Source organism: Talpa europaea, assembly GCF_964194135.1.
Source record: "Talpa europaea genome assembly, chromosome: 2".
In the NCBI taxonomy this organism is placed as follows: Eukaryota; Metazoa; Chordata; class Mammalia; order Eulipotyphla; family Talpidae; genus Talpa; species Talpa europaea.
In genome coordinates this window covers 51,693,984-51,711,127 of record NC_140068.1, presented here as the reverse complement: position 1 = coordinate 51,711,127, position 17,144 = coordinate 51,693,984, and the positions used below count along the sequence as shown (strand labels likewise).

General features: G+C 36.1%; 1 protein-coding gene across 1 annotated transcript in view; it reads right to left on the bottom strand.

The window, feature by feature from the left end:
• MMS22L (MMS22 like, DNA repair protein) overlaps positions 1 to 12,223 on the bottom strand; it is a gene marked incomplete at both ends in the record, with an annotated part of 93,266 nt that extends 81,043 nt beyond the window's left edge. Inside the window, 7 exons of the mRNA XM_084258501.1 lie at positions 754 to 884; positions 2,225 to 2,315; positions 5,415 to 5,592; positions 5,688 to 5,775; positions 10,457 to 10,506; positions 11,721 to 11,846; positions 12,060 to 12,223. Coding sequence (XP_084114627.1) covers positions 754 to 884; positions 2,225 to 2,315; positions 5,415 to 5,592; positions 5,688 to 5,775; positions 10,457 to 10,506; positions 11,721 to 11,846; positions 12,060 to 12,223 — 828 coding nt within the window. The remainder of the gene's footprint in view (positions 1 to 753; positions 885 to 2,224; positions 2,316 to 5,414; positions 5,593 to 5,687; positions 5,776 to 10,456; positions 10,507 to 11,720; positions 11,847 to 12,059) is intronic.
• Between the last annotated feature and the right edge of the window lie 4,921 nt (positions 12,224 to 17,144).

Sequence of the window (17,144 nt, the reverse complement as noted above, 5' to 3'; positions counted from 1 at the left end):
GTATGCATAAATAAATCTTAATAAATAAATAAATAAATAAAAGCAGGCTGGAATTAGTATTTAGGCTTTTTTTTTTTTTTTTTTTTAAGAATTAGCCTTTATCATCTACAGGCCAGAGATGGGGGGGGGGGGGGAGGTGAGAGGATTCACCAGAGACAGAGTGGGGAACAGCAGAACAGGCAGAATGACTTAAATATACTGCTGAGGTGAGACAGGAGAGGTCTGCTTCGCCATGTGGGTTGCTCCCTGGCCGGCCAGGGATCGAACTCGTGTTGCAGAGGCTGCAGATTGCTTCATAGCGTGGTGCTTAACCCCTTGCGCCACCAGGGAGTCCCCCAGCCTCCTTTTAAATTTTTAAGTAAAATTTTTCTTTCATTCAATTCACAGATAATTAAGAGAATAAACAAGCAAACCATTTTTAATTAATTTTGGTCATAAATTTTCATAGCAGCTTTGTTTTTACAGCCACAACCTAGAAATAATCCAAATGCTAATCAACAAGTGAATGAATCAACAAATTGTGGTATATCTATATAATGGAATAATATCCAATGATAAAAAAGAATGAACTTATTGGTATGTTACAACAAGCGTGACTCTTAAAAACATTTGAGCAAATGAAGCCAGACACAAAAATGTAAACATTGTATGATATTCATTAAAATTAAATTCCTATAGATTAAAACCACACACATTAAAACATGACTACTTCTACTAAGTATCAAAACTACAAATAAAGTCTTAAAGCATTACCTTGTCATACCTGTTGAGTGACAGGCTTATTAAATCATAAAGGAGATTTTCACAATGTTCTTCAAATAGACTGACATTGGTTAAATTGTCACCCGCCAGATTCATAAACTGATGACCATAAACAACTTGTTCTAAAATAAGAATAAATTCTATTCAAAATAAAGTAGATTTTACTTATTCAAAGGAGGACAATGATTATACAGTTTTAACATTTTAAGTTGCTATTTTAAAGTAACACATACAGTTAAAACCTGTTTATTTGGCAAACAAAAGTTAAGTTTGAGGACAATTTCTTTCTTATGTGAGTATTGTTAAACATTAGTTTAATACAGTTTTCAATCCTTCCACATACTATTTAGTATATTTCTCCTTTCTTAACATGGCTAAATTGAAAAGTTACAATGCATCATGACTTAAATAAAATAAAAATAAAAGAGAAACACTAGAAAATCTTCCCTCATATTTCTAATCAAAAAAGCCTTCAAAATATTATCCTTAAATAAATTCTAATAAAGTTGATGACATGCAATTGTTTTATGACATAAAATAGAACAAATCAAGGTAACAGATACCAAAATGTGTGTCTATATCAGAATAGGCCCACTGAGCACTGCTCTAAGGAAATATTATATGGAATATAGAGTCCACATGAGAGGAAATTATATATTTATGTTCATTTTTTTATATCTGTGTATACAAAAGTGTACACACAGGTATTTAGTAGTACTGAAAAGCAAGAACTGAGGTAACAGATACCTTCACAACCAAAATAATTAACAACTTACCCTTAAATAACATGTACAGAATATTGATAAATTTCATAATGGAACCTAAACATACCAGAAAGCAAGACCAAGAAACAGGCAACATATGAAATAAATTACTATCCATAATATATATCAACTAATTAATTTTAAAATAGGAAAAAGTAACGGATGAGTAGGTAATTAATAAGGCAAATATAGATAATACAACTATATAAAGATGTTCAACTTTACTGGTAATCAGGAAGTTGCAAAGTAAAACAGAGATTCATTATCTTTTCTTATGATAGTTGGTAAAGAAGAAAAACAACTAACATACACCACTGTCAAGAGTATATGATCAGTGTATATACTCTGGGAAAACTCAGTGTACAATGACAGAACTGCATTTACCAATATTTATACATCTCTAAAAAACTGTTATATGAGACATTATATAGAACAACATGATGCTATTTGTGGTTAGAAGCAAAACCAGAAATCCTGCCTAGGAGTACACACACACATGCACACGCACACGCACGCACACACACACGAGAAGATAAACAAGCTGTTCCTAGTAGTTGTCTTTGGAAAAAAGAGGAAGACTTTCATTTTTTAATTTGGTTACTATTTGACTTTTAAAACACAAAAGGCGCTCATTAAAGTGCAATTTGAAAAACAGTAAATTAAAAAAAAAAACATAAATCAGAAATCCAAAAACTTACTCAATTTTTCACCCAGCATGTGAAGAATTTCTAGCACCAGCCAATGGATATCTAAATGCAGATGTAATAAATGCCATGATGGTGGGAAAAGCTGTAAATGACATTATTAAGTGTAACTGAGAATTCACAATACTTTACTAGACATTTTGTAGCATGTCTCAACAATCTTCCATACTCACAGGATAAAGAACCAATTAACCTACCACTATTCAAAAGCTCAGGGAAATCCTTTGTCTTGTTCATCAGAGGATTTCACTGGAGATCTTTGAGAGCAGGATATAGTGTCATATGATGGTTTAAGAAAGACCCATTCTGGAACTGTCAAGAGATTGCTACAGAATAGTAAAGATCCCTTTCAACTAATATCTCATACTACTACAGCTACAAGAAAGTAAAAGAATTTTTTAAAGCATCGATTTTTAACACTTTATTTTAGACTTTAACAGGAAATATTTTTAAATGTACCATGTACCCAGGAACGCCTATAAAATAATTTTAGCAAGAAAACTTTAGACTACCATGCTTACTATGAAACTGAAATTAAAAATGATGCAGATATTTGCTTCCCGATGCATACACAGAATTCAACCCCACTGTCTGATTCAAAAGCCAGAGCTCTTAACTATTATGATATACTAGGTTATCAATAACCTTCCTCTAGTTAACATTTAGTATTACTATAAAAATAAATACAACACACATGTTCTATTAAGACAACTAGGAAGAATAATAGAGAGGGGACCTGCCTTATCCTGTATGCAAACAAAACAAAATGCTACACTAATAAACAGTGTTGGTTTAGAAATAGATAATAAATAAACAGCAAGACAAGAAAGAGAAAAATGGATAAATGTAGTATCATAAATCAGCGGGGAATATAGGGGTCATTCACTTGCAAGAAACTGTGGTTTGATTTCTCACTGCATGGCATATTTTTTTAAAGATATGAATTTAAAAGATAAATGCATTAAAAAAGAGTACATTTTTAACAATAGCATAGAGATGATACAATAGAAAAAAATTACACATATAACTAAAATACTTAATCTACTTAGCAAGTCAGTAAAATTTAGGAAAAGATAAGTGGATGAAGTATTTCTGATACCCAATAAATATTATCTCTAATTTTAAAAGTTCCTAAAAAATAGTAAAACAGATGCTAGACAGGAAATGGCAATCATGTTATTTTTTTGTATCTAACATTGGTAGAACATAAAAACATAGTCTTGAAAAAAACTTTATAAGATTTTTTGCTGTTGTTTCAGAAATGAAACAGTATTTTAGTGTATGACTTTTTTGTGTATATGTTAAAGCCTACATCACCCTATTTTAAAAATTCCATTTTCTGATTGTCAAGTAAGCTATCGTTTCAGATCTTCCTATGAAAAAGCCTAGGAAAGGCAAAACCTTATTTCAGGACCTTGGCCTATTCTTATTTCTGCTGCTAGATAAGTAAGTAATTTTTCTTTTCTTAAGCACTTGCTAGATATCCAGAAAATATACATCATTCTAATTTATAGAGACTAGAAATAAGTAAAAATATCCCTCTTTCCACAATCTATGAATCTTTATTAAATGATTATTAAAAATAATCACTTATTTGTTTTTATGAGTTAACCATATTAATCTGTGAATTTAGTTGGAACTATATTTCTTAATTATTTTTAAACAAAATTCTTATTGATTCACTGTTGGTTTACAATACTATGTAAATTTTGGGAACATTCATACTTTGATAAATACATACACCATAGCACACTCACCATCAAAGTTCTAATATCATTATTATTATATATACTGAGTTCTGATAATAAGTGTTTGGCTTATATTTGTTTGTTTTTGATAAATTTGTATTTTTCACATAAAAATAGAAATGTTTAATTGTACCCTACATTTTGACAAATACATGTTCCTCAAAAATGAATGTTATTCTGGGCCTCCCTGGTGGCGCAATGGGTTGAGCGCCACATATTATGAGGTGATCCACAGCCTCTGCAGCGCGAGTTCGATTCCCAGCTGGCCAGGGAGCAACCCACATGGAGAGGTAGACCTCTCCTGTCTCCCCAGCTGCTTCCCTCAGCAGTGTGTTTCAGTCAGTCTGCCTGTCCTGTTCCCCGCTCTGTCTCTGGTGAATCCTCTCACCCCCCCCTCCCCACCCCGCATCTCTGGCCTGTATCCCAGCTCTTGTGTGAATAAATAAATACATTTAAAAAAAAAAAGTGAATGTTATTTAAACTAGTGAAGTCAAATAGAAGAGGTTGAGAATTCAAGGAATTCTAAAGGGAGTTAAAATTTGTCATTCACTTAAGATCACATTTTCCTATGGAGAATCTGTTAATTATATCAATAATTCAGTCCATGCTAACAATATAAATTTCTAAAAACCATACTTCAGAAGGAATAATTATCACAGGTAGAAAAAAAGGGCATAGTTTAATTATAAACATATTCCAGAAAAATCTCAAAAGTTACAACAGACATAAAGATCTGGTTTTGAAAGTGTAACTTTTAAAAGGTGATTTTCTTCAACCTTATTATAAAATAAACTATGATCAATGAGAAAGATCATATACGTTTTTGAAAATAAAGGTTATTTCATTTGCTTTGAAACTTTCGAACATTTGCACTGTTACAAGTTGGAACTGAGGACAGCTAGTATTGACTCAGGGTATGTAAGCAATTTATGCATTTTACTTTACTCAATTCTTTCTAAAACTCAGTGAGATATACCAATTGTACAGACGGAAAGACTGAGGCAATAAGTGTTACTAGCCCAATGGCATATAATAAAAGGAGGAGCCAGAATTTCAATTCAGGTTGCATCTAGAGCTACTCTTTTTTTTTTTTAAGATTTATTTACAAGCACTGGGTACAGTCAGAAGCGCGGGAGGGTAAGAGAATTCACCAGAGCCAGAGCAGGGAACAGAACAGACAAACTGATGAAATACACTGCTGAGGGGAGCAGCGGGCATAGCAGGAGATGTCTGTGCACCATGTGGGCCCCTTGCCAGTGTCCTGGAATTGAACTGGTGCTGCAGAGGCTGCGGGAAGCTTCACAGTCCAGCGCGAAACTGCTGCGCCACCAGGGGAGGCCCCAGAGCTATACTCTTGACTAACTTACCCATATGCTTGACTGAATATTCCTTGGGAAAAAAAAGCTAATTTAAAAATTAAATGAAACAAGTCAAACCTTAATCTCATTTTGATTTACAAATGCTCCTAGATTAGTACTGGGAAGTTCAGATAGGTGTCCAATATACAACAGTAATCCATGAAGCTCATCAACCAACAGCGAGGGAAGTTGAGCCTCCAAAGTCTCATAAGGATGGACAGGCACATAATTCCCAGCATTCTGCACTTTTAGGTATCTAAAAACAACAATGAGATTCAATTAACAACTGGAGTCTGGTTGAACATGTATTCAGAAATTCACGTTGTAAGCAAGTCTCTTCTGATATCCTACCTGAAGATGAAAACTTTAACATAATGAAGAAATGTCACACACTGTTGCCTAATGTTGTCTGCTTTGCAGTGTAGGGTTGTTATCTTTCCTGAAACCAAAACAGATAATTACTCATAGCTTAATCAGTGGCCAGTGACAAAATTTTTTCTAAGTTAAACAAACAACAATTTCTGTCTTTTAATATTTTCCACTGATTCCCATATGGCTCTTGCCTGCGGTACCTGAGCCCCCAAATCACTTTTATTAAGGTCACCAAAGAAACCCATATTGCCCAATCTAACAGACCCTCTCTATCAAGTAACTTGTTCTCACAGTAGTATTGGCTACACCTGGCTTCCCTGAAGTCACATTGGCACTAATATTGCCAGCTTTCTTCCTTCCTCATGTTTCCCTTCTCAGACCTCTCTTTTACTGGGTTCTCTTCCTCAACTCTATTACTAACCTTGGCACTTCTCAAAGAGTCAGTACTGAGTCCTCTCCTTTCTGTACATTTCTTCCTACATGTATGATCTCATCAGTTTCTTTAATTCTACAGGACAACAACCCCAAAAGGTCTGCCTACCTTTCAGATCTCTCCTTTGCACTCCACACCTTGCATGTCAAACTGCCTAACATCTGTATTTTGATTGCTCATACAGTATAAATAACATATCCTTAATTTCTTCCAAAATATGTTCATGCTGCCATGTCTTCTCCACTCACTGCATGGTTCTCCAGTTGCCTACATGCCATTCTTGATTCTTCTTTCAGTGTCAGAGTTAATCCATTAGAGTCCTATTAAGCTTAGGATTAAAACGCACCTTCAAACCATCCATTTTCCTACAATCTTTTGAACTACTACAACAAGGTTTCTAACAGATCTTCTGCATCTTCCTTTGTTCCTCTATAATCAAAGTACAAAATCTGCGTTAAATATGTATTAATTTCCATCCTTTATAAATCAAAAGCCATGAAAGACTACTTGCTATACTGAGGATGAAATCAAAGCTCCTTATAATGACTTATAAAGTCCTGAATGACATTTAGTTCCCATCTTTCCCCCAACTTCAACTTATGTTATCTTTCCCTCCAACATTTATATCAGGAAAAATGACCTGGATAGCTACTACATACAAATACACATAACTACTATAGGAAAAAAATCAGTAAGAGAGGCTCACTCAGCACAAACGCAGGGAAAAAAAAATCCCATTCATATTAAACATAAAGACAAACTTATTTCTAAATTTAAGTCCAAAGGAGCAAACATGGCCACTACATGGGCAAAAGCAACAGGGGCCTAAGTATAAAGATACCATGCCAATGTCTGCATACAGTACAGTTCATTTTTATAGCTTATTTAATGTTTCACCTGCAAGAGTCATATGATTCCCCTCTTTCACAATTCTCAGCTGAGGAAGGCAGTATTCCTTTAAAACTATCTGCTGTGAACTACTGCAGTCAGTCAAAGTGAATTTTACCCATTTAAAACCAGGAAAGGGGCCTCCCTGGAGGTGCAAGGGGTTAAGACGTAGCCTATGAAGGTAGCCGCAGCCACTGCAGCACATGTTCGATCCCTGGTCAGGAAGCTTCCCACATGGTGCAGCAGACCTTTCCTGCCTCGCCTGCTGCTCCCCTCAGCAGTGTATTTCAGTCAATCCACCTGTTCTGTTCCCCACTCTGTCTCTGGTGAATCCTCTCACTCCTCACAACTCTGGCCTGTACCCCAGTTCTTGTATGTATAAATAAATAAATAAATAAAGCTTTGGAAAAAAATAAGATTAAATAAATAAATAAATAAAGCCAGGAAAGCAGAACAACATAAAAAAGCAGTTTTCAGGCAATGGATACAAAGCAATCCAAGATTGCTATCCTAGAGAGAAGGGTCCTAAGTCTGCACCAGCTTCCTATTAAAGATGGTTTCCAGACTACAGCACAAGGAGAGTATACCCAAACAGAGCCCAAATCAATGAGTTGAAGAAATATGAGATCTGAATTTAGGGGTATCTAATTTGCTGGACAAAAGTACCAAAGAAGAAAGAAGTTTCACACACACACAAAAAGAGCTCTGCAAATGTACAAATAGGGTTCCCTTTGAGTCTCTGGATAAGTAATGATCTGCTCAAACATAAGGAAAAATTACCAATGCCAGAGAAAATCAGAAAACAATTCCCTATAAAGTTTACACAGGCCAACAAATAGTTCAGGTTGCCACTAGCAAAAAGAAAAGAAAATCTAATACACCAGAAAGAAACCTCAGAAGGCTTACTAGAGCTAAATTACAATTAGGTTAAAGGTTACTTTCTAAAAGGTCTAACAAAATTTAAAACAAGCTTCACAAAGAGCCAATGGAGTACAAGTACTCAAGAGAGAGCCAGAATACTATTCAACACTAGTTGAAGGAATTTAAAAAATCTAGAAACCAACAAATTCTCCAATGTCTATTACACAATTAAACAAAAAATTACTAGATACTTACAGAAATAGAAAAGTATATTGCAGAACAAGGAGAACAATTAATCTATATGAACAGATCCAAAAAAGACAGTGATAAAAGAATCAGCAGTCAACAAAGTTAAAAACAGTCAATATATACTCTACTATGTTCAAGGTGAATGAAAAAAAGCAGGACAGATATGGAGGATTAAAAACAATCCAAATGGAATGTCTTGAGACAAAGAAATACAATATCTGAAAAAGTGTTAATACTAACAAAACTATATATAAGAACAGACATGCATTACTATGTATGCTATTCTTCCTCAAATAAAAGGCAATCTGGGAGTATAATGAATAGGAGAACAAGAACCATACGCATTTCAGTAAATGACCCTCTGTAAGGGCTTTCTGGGGAAGACTGGGGTCAAGGTTAACCATGTGATTTTATTAATAAAGCCCTGATCCAGCTGCATGACCGTGGCAAGTAGATCTAGGAGTAATCTCTAATACTACTAATCTGACCAACAAATCTATCATGAAAAGCTTTTTTAAGCTGCAAAAATAGATAACTTGTCCATATAAGAACCATTTCAACATTTACTTACTTATTTGTTAATAGTCCACTATGGTGGTTTTAAGTCAAAACATGCATTTCAAGGAATAATCTTGCCTAATAAAAGCCTTCCACAACCTTGATTTACTTAAGCCACTCTACATAGGAAAGGTACTGTTTGCTATATTCATGAAAATCTTTTAGAGGCTTCCCAGTAGTTACAAAATACAGACTCTTTGGTATGATTTACAAAAACAACTGCTATTTCATCCCTTCCAAATTCATCACTCTCTCACACACTCTGTTTAATTATACATAATTACTACCTACTCCCTGAACATTTATGATTTTATATACTTCAGTGTCTTTGTCTATACAATTGTTTCTATCTCGAACTCTTGCTTTCTTCAAAATCTTTTGGTTAACTCTTCCTATTTCTTGAAGATTGAGATATGGTATGTCTCAGTAATGGGCACACAGACAGATGAAGTCCTTGGCTCCTGTAATAGCTTATACATGTCTCTATCATCATACTTTTCCATTTTCTATGCTGACCTATGCTTGCATGCCTGTCCTATTCAATTGCAAACTGTTAAGCAGCATAATTTTCCTCTTTGATTCATCAGCACTTTTGCACAATACTGGTATAAAGCAAGGACTCAGGTGATAATGAAACAATAATATTCAACATTTACTTACTGAGCACATACTGAGAAAACAAAACAAAATAAATAAAACAGCCCTGACAGTTGACTGCTAACAGGTAGGCCATGGTGTTCCCCACTGAAATTAAATAATTTTCATAAAATATCAAAAATAATCAGACAGGGCCATTCCATGATTATGGTGAAAAAAAAAGAAGACAAAAACAAAACCTCTCTGTAATCATGTCTGACCCAGAAACAAGGCACTAAGCAATCACATAAAAATAAACACAATAAAAAAAAAAGCATCCTCCTTTTCAGCTAAAATGACTATTGCCATCTTTATTAATTAGGATTAGGCTCCCTTTGTCCCACCTCCTAGATAAAAATTAACGTAATCATCATCATAGAATTGTTGATGCTTCTTAACAGTACCCAATCCAGAATAAAGCCTTAGTCTCCTTACACTTTAACCCAAACTAGCCAGAATAAGCCCAAACTCTATCACAAACTCCTCTCTATTCACCCTTACTAAGAAGCCCTAGCTGTTCCTCATGATGTACATTTCCTCCTTGCTTATTAATCTACTTAATAGCTTATTTGACCAAAGGTATGTCCTGGTGTTCTTTGGGTGCCAGGCACACTAAAAATAGATATTAGGCTAAGCACTTAACATGCATTGTATCATTTAACCCTTAAAAGAACTCAGTGAATTAGGAGCTATTACTTGGTGTGAGACCTACAATTACCTAAGGTTAGAATTCAGCCTGACCACACAGCCATGATTCTAAATACTACAGTGTACCAAAACTTCCAGGAGAAGCAGGTAGGCTTCACTAAAATACACTGCCCTTCAATTCCCTCTGCTACTTTAACTATACCACAATCCTCTTCCCCTCTTCCCCAATCATCAATATAGTAGATGCGAAAAACAAGAACAAAAAAAGCAGAAAAGATGAGCAAGAAGATAGCATGAAATCTGGCACTTTATCTTACAAGTACTTTTCCTGAACACTAAATATACTGTGCACTTAACTTCTGACCTAACATTTCCTTCATGTTATTATGATAGCTCAACGTGCTTCACAGATCTTTGTGCAATTCACTTTAATGAAACACAACTCTTTTCCACCAGAAACACACTTAAAACTTACCAAAATCACAGCTGGCCTGTAATAAAGTTTCCAAGTTGTATAGCTGCTGCCTAAATTAAAATAAAAAAGGTGAGAATTAATTTTAGAATAGAGGAAAGCATGTAACAATCAGGAGGACAGTGTTTCCCAATCAATTACACAGCATCAAAACCTCTCCTTTGTGTATGTTTAATATTTCATGTCAGTGTCAGCTTCAGGTAGCAAAGACTGACATGACAAAACATGTCTTTCTGACCTTCCATTTAGTTCAGAAATAAGATCAAATATAGATTTCACTATCAAGATATTGTTTATATTTTTAAAAAGTTTAAGACAATTATATAAAACACCGGAGGTTAATAATTGTTAAATTGTACACAATACAGTTCTACTATAGGAGTTGAAAAAAAGGACTACAGCAAATGATTGACTCAATGTATTCTCCAAATAAAACATATGCATGGCACAGATACAGTGATGTTTCTTCACAAGGTCTCATGGGATGAGAGAGGAGAAATTCACCTACCTTTCCAATGTCATTAAAATAATTTTGGAAAATGATTTGACTTACTTTCTAAATTATCTAAAATGTAAATATGGACTAAGTTTAAATGAATATAAATTATTATTTCAATTTTGTTGATTGGAATCATGAGATAGTGTTCATGTTTTAAAAAGTTAGTATGTTTAAGAAATGTATATGAAGTTTTTGAAGATAAGACCATATGCCTGGAACTTGCTTGAAAATATTTAAGCCAAAAATAGGGGGGAAGGACACAATGAAGACAATATGATATAACCTGGATGTTTATTATAACCGAGGGAGGGTATGTAGAAGTTCATTATATTATTCTCTCTACAATTGTGTATGTTTGAAAATTTTCATTAAGTTTCTTTAATTAATCATATTTCTATTTACAGTCTAAAAGGTACAGTTGTAAAGACTGAGTTCATTCTCTAAAGGTTATTGAAAGACTATGGCGATAAAAGTATTTTAGTTTTCTTCCAAAACTGTAATATAGTTCATAGTCTTAAGCATTTGTCTTTAATACATGATGTCAAAAACAAAACCATAAAGATTCTGAAATCACTAAACAATCTCTCATTAAAACCATTACTCCAATAAACATTACTGCTTGACTGCTATCATTAATAAGAATCCAATGAGCAACAAGCACCACTCTGTGCAGCTTTTGTATTAGATCTTATTAGAAAAAGATCAACCAGGTAACTTACAAAACTGAACAGCATGGATACTCAGTCAGTAAAAAAAAGAACCACATACCTGAATAAATGAAAAAGCACTCTAGATGAATTCACTAATGCTGTTTCAGTAACCCACTGAATACCAAATATTTCCACTGTGTCTTCTTCAAAATTAGTTGGTAAAGGATCAAGATTCAAAATTAGTCTGAAATGAAAACTCTGATTTAGTCTCATAATGTGTGCTAAATTCCATACTATAGTATATCTTCCTTTGGGCATTATATGAATCCATATTACACTACTACAGTTAGACTATATTAAAAATTTAATCCTATCCAGTGATAACTAAAGAGCATTCCTAACACACTGATGAAAATCTGAAAAAGGGAAAAAAAGGCTTCCGATGTTTTTTACCCACCGCTTAAGGGCTCCGCTGGTAAGGTAGGACTCCCCAGAAAAATATTTTCCTCCTCCTCTGTTATCAAAATCACAAGAAAAGTAAGGCGGTTTGCACCATTCTGTTCCCAACTCCAGCTCCAAGCTGTCTGTCAGGAAGGTCGACGCAGTGGAACAATTATCCATGGTTTACTTCATGTCCTGAAAAGTTTAGGATTCATGAAATTTCTGCAAGTGGGCTGGGTGGAGACATTCACTGAAGTTCCCCAAACGCCCTCTCCCTCTCCCCACTCCGGCAGAAAGAAAGATATCAAGAAGTCAAATCCTCCACAACTCTCTCCCCACCAACTCCCCGTGATCAAGGCTGTCAGAACTGTGAAAGTACCCCACTAGCAGTGGCAGTAACTCAGTATCTGCCCCTCCAGGTGGGCCCTGCAGTCAGGGCAGGAAAGTTAGCAAGACAGACTCAGCCTCAACTTCCGGGCCCGCCTCCACCAGCGCCATCCACTACCTTACCAAGCAGATAGAAGCCACTTCTCCGGCAGGGCAGTGGAAAAGCCCCCTCGCTGACTCCTGGGGTTCGGGGGTGTAGGTCGGGTGAGGCTGGGGGGGCTGGATGAGAACCACCCGTCGCGCCAACCCCAAATCCCTCTAGCCAGAGGCCAGGTCCCGCCAAGTGAGCACACGCAGGGACCAGCTCGGGGCAGGCGATGGACTAGCGGAGCCGGACTTCCGTGTACCAGGGCGAGTCTGATGCCAGTCCCACCTTCGCACACTTTCAGTCCCCGAGAGCCGCCCTCGGCCGTGCAGACCACCGCTCCGGTGCCGCTAGGATCTACAGGGGAAACGGGCGAAATTCCCGCCACGGCGCCATGACGCTCAGGAAGGGCGGGGCCCCGGCGCGGCCCGCCCCCCGGAGGCCGGCTCGCGCGTTCTCCCGGGGCACTGCCGGCGCGCTGCGAGTTCTCGCGAGAGTTCAGGCTGAGGCCTTTACGGTCGGCGCCTTTACTTTTTTTCGGTTTTTTTTTTTTTTTTTTCTTTTTTAAAAGATTTAATTAGTACGTCCGCAGAGGGGCAGGGCCTCACTGGGAAGCGGAATTGGTTTTCCGAGGCTGAGGTGAGGAAAGGCTAGAACGGCGGGGTTCTATTCGGGCTGGGCCTAAGCAAGAGCTTTGGTCCTCTGAGTTCAAAAGGGGGTGTCACCTTTACCCCCCCCACGTCCCCGCGCCGCGCGGGGTCTCCTTCTTCCCGCGCTCGTGCCAGCAGCCCTTTTGTTGAGATCTAGGATGCCTGTTCATGGCTTGTGGGCCAGGCTAGTGCAAAATTGAGGCTAATCTGGTGTATGGAAGCGTTAAGTCAAATGGCCCTGCCTTCGATGTCAAAACTGTTGCTTCCCTTTTTTGCATCGCATCTTGACAAGTTTAGCACACTTTGGTAATGGTGTAACCCATTCTCAGCCTTTTTTTTTTTAATCTTTGATAAGTTTCCTTTAAAATCTCCTTAGAAACGTTTGAGTTTGTGTCAGCGATAACACCTTTGAGATTCAAGAAAAATTATAATTCACACACTGTGCTATAATTTCAGTATTCGCCAAATTGCCCATTCCTCGCAATATAATTTATCTCGCCTTTCATTCCTACATAACTCCTTTCTCTGCTTAATTAAACATACTCAAGAGAAATGATTGAAGGATACATAGTGAGCGAGCCATTTACGATATCAACAGTTATCGGAAAATAAGAAGTTATGGTGAAACACCCAGAACAATAAGTCACTATCACCCTTAAACCTAACAGGTACTGAGGAAAGAGGGATTGCCAGAGTTAATGAGATTTATTTTGGGAGGAGGCAGCTGCCTACCTAGTAGTCTCCTCCGGTGACTTCATCAAAGAGCACAGCCATCCCCAACGTGCAACTCAGAAAAACATCCAAACTTCTTTCCCTCTAAACTCCACCTGGTGTCTCTCATTGGCTAAAATCCACCTGAAAAGGGAAGACAAGGATACAAACTATGAAGTTTATGTTCCCAGGGTAGAGTCCTGGCTGAAGAAGACGAAAGAGTGAATCTGACAGAAAGAGGTCAATTGAATCAAGACATAATACTGTATTTATACACCAACTAACGTTTTAATATGCATGAAGTGGAAAATATAGGAGGAATACGTAAATCAATTAACTAGTTAAACATGCCTCTTTCTAAAGAAGAAAAGTACTTGGATGGACGTAAAGGACTAGTTAATATTTTCAAAGAAATAGAGGACTTCAACAGCACCACCAGCCACCTTGACCCAATTGATGTTTATAGGTAAGTCAATCCAAAATAGCAGAGTATACTGTTGGCAAGTATAGATGGAACATTTACTAAGGTAGACTATGTTCAGAACCATAAAACAAATTTCATCAGCTTTAAGAAGATTGAAAGCATGCAAACAATATCGTCTAACCACAATTGAATTAAACTAGAAATAAGTAAAAAGTTATCCGAGAAAAGTCTCTTAAATATATGGAAATTTATATACTTCTAGTTACACCCATGGCTCAAAGGAGAAATCACAAAGAAAATTAGAAAATATTTTGAATTAAATGAATATTAAAATTTAAAACCGTAACTTTATGTATAAGGACAGTGAGCTCAATTTAATAATTTCAACTTCTATCTTAAAAAACTAAGAAAAAACAGCAAAATAAAACTGAAGTCAGCAAAATAAAGAAATGCTGGAGTGTAAGTAAATGAAACAGAAGAATGGAAGAAAACCGAAGTTGGTTCTTTGAGGAGATTAATAAGTCCTCTGTTTCCATCCAAGTATTTTTCATCTTCGGATTAAATAGTTTCTCTCCCCCTCCTCACCACACACCTAACACCTAACACTTCTTACAAGAAAACTCCTGGACCAGGTAGTTTTACTATTGAACTCTTTTAGACACTCAAAGAAGGAATGATACTTATTCAATATTAACTTTTCCAGAAAATAGATGAGTCTGGAGTGCTTCAAAACTCATGTAATCAGCGTTATCCTGATCAAAAATAAAGACAAGAAAATTATAATACATTATCAAATATAACTAGAGGCAGAAATTTTACCAAGTAAAATTGACCAATACACAAAAAGAAGGACAAATAGTTACTAAGAAAATTAGGTTCATCTTCAGAAAGCAAGGTTGGCTCAGATTTTCAAAAATCAATCAGGAGTTCATTATATTTATAATGTTGATACGCTATAAGAAGAAAATCTATTATCACAATATGTAGAAAAAAAATCACTTGAAAATATTCAACATCCATTCATGATAAAAACTCTTGATCAACTAGAAATCAAAGAAAATTTTCCTAACCTGGGCCTCCCCGGTAGCGCAGCGGTTGAGCGCTGGGTTGCGAAGCTGCCCGCAGCCTCTGCAGCGCCTGTTCGATCCCTGGCTGCTCCCCGGCCACCAGAGGAGGGTCCCACATGGCACGCAGACCTCTCCTGCTGCCCGCTGCTCCCCTCAGCAGTGTACTTCGGTCCTTCTGCCTGCTCTGCTCCCCGCTCTGGCTCTGGTGAATTCTCTCACCCTCCCACACTTCTGACTGAACCCAGTGCTTGTATAAATAAATAAATAAATAAATAAATCTTTAAAAAAAAAGAAAAAAAAAGAAAATTTTCCTAACCTGATAAATGGCAGATATGACAAATCTAATCTGAAAATGAATGCTTTTTCTCTAAGATTGAGAGCAAAGCAGGGATGTCTGCTTTCTCTACTTCTATTCAACAATGTGTTGGAGGTAACTAACCTATGCAGTAATGTATGAGAAAGAAAGAACATAGAATGGAACAGAAAAAGTAAGGCTCTTATTCTCAGATGCAAGAATCACTCATGAAGAAAATCTTTTAAAAATCTACAAAACCAGCTATTAGAACTAATAACGCATTCAAGAAGTTGACAGGGTTCGATGTCAATATACAGAAATAATTGTTTTTTTATGGATTAGCAATAGAAATTTAAAAGTTATAATTTAAAGGGCATATTATTAATATTCTAATGGTACCAAACATACTTAGAGATAATTTAACATTTTTTCTCTGGCATTTCAAGGATTATAAAGTTTTGCTAACAGAAGTTCAAGAATATTCAATTAAATAGACACGATAATGAATTGAAAGATTATTCAGTTTACTTACAAAATTTATCCACAGATTCAGAGCTAATAAAAAATCCCGGTAATCTTTTGCAGAAATTCACAAATGCATTTAAAATATGATACAGAAGAATGAAAGATCTAGAATAACCAGAACAATTTTGAATAAGAATGGTGTTTGAAGAGGCACAATACCCAATTTCAAGACTTAATTCTCAAGCCACAATAATCAAAACAGTGTGTATTGGTCTAAGGATAGATATAGTCAATGGAGCAGAATTGTGAGTCCAGAAATAAGCCTCCATACATACATGGTCAATTGATTTTTGGCAATTGTAATTAAATGGTCAAATGATAGTCTTTTCAACAAATGATTACTGATGCACTAAAAAATGAAATTGTACCCTTATACTGTTTACAAAATTAACAATATGGACCATAGACCCAAATGTAAGAGCTAAATTTATAAGACATTGATATCCAAAGGGCTAATAAACATGAGAATGATGCAAAGGAAAGCCAAAAATTTCATGAAAGAATGGGCAAAATATGTCAAATGCTCCTGTTAAGTAGAATGATAAACATTCAGTTTGGTGATGACTGCTGTTGATAAAATGCCATTTCAGTTGAGTAGTGGGAGATAGGATGTCAAATTGGAGTGAATTGGATAGAAAATTGGAGGTAAATCGGTGACTATGGAAAATTCAGGAATTTAAAGTAAAGTGGATTATTAGGGCAGGAGTGAGAGGTGAGGCTCAAGAGTTGGTGTTTTCATCACCCAAAGCAGTGATAGTGAAGGCAAAGATAAACAGCTGGGACTACATCAAATTAAAGAGCTTCTGCACAGCAAAAGAGACAATAACAAAAACAAAGAGAAACCCCACCAACTGGGAGAACATTTTTGCACCCAACACTAATGATAAAGGACTGATCACAAAAATCTGCAAAGAGCTGATGAGACTCAACAACAACAAAGAAAATAATCCAGTCAAA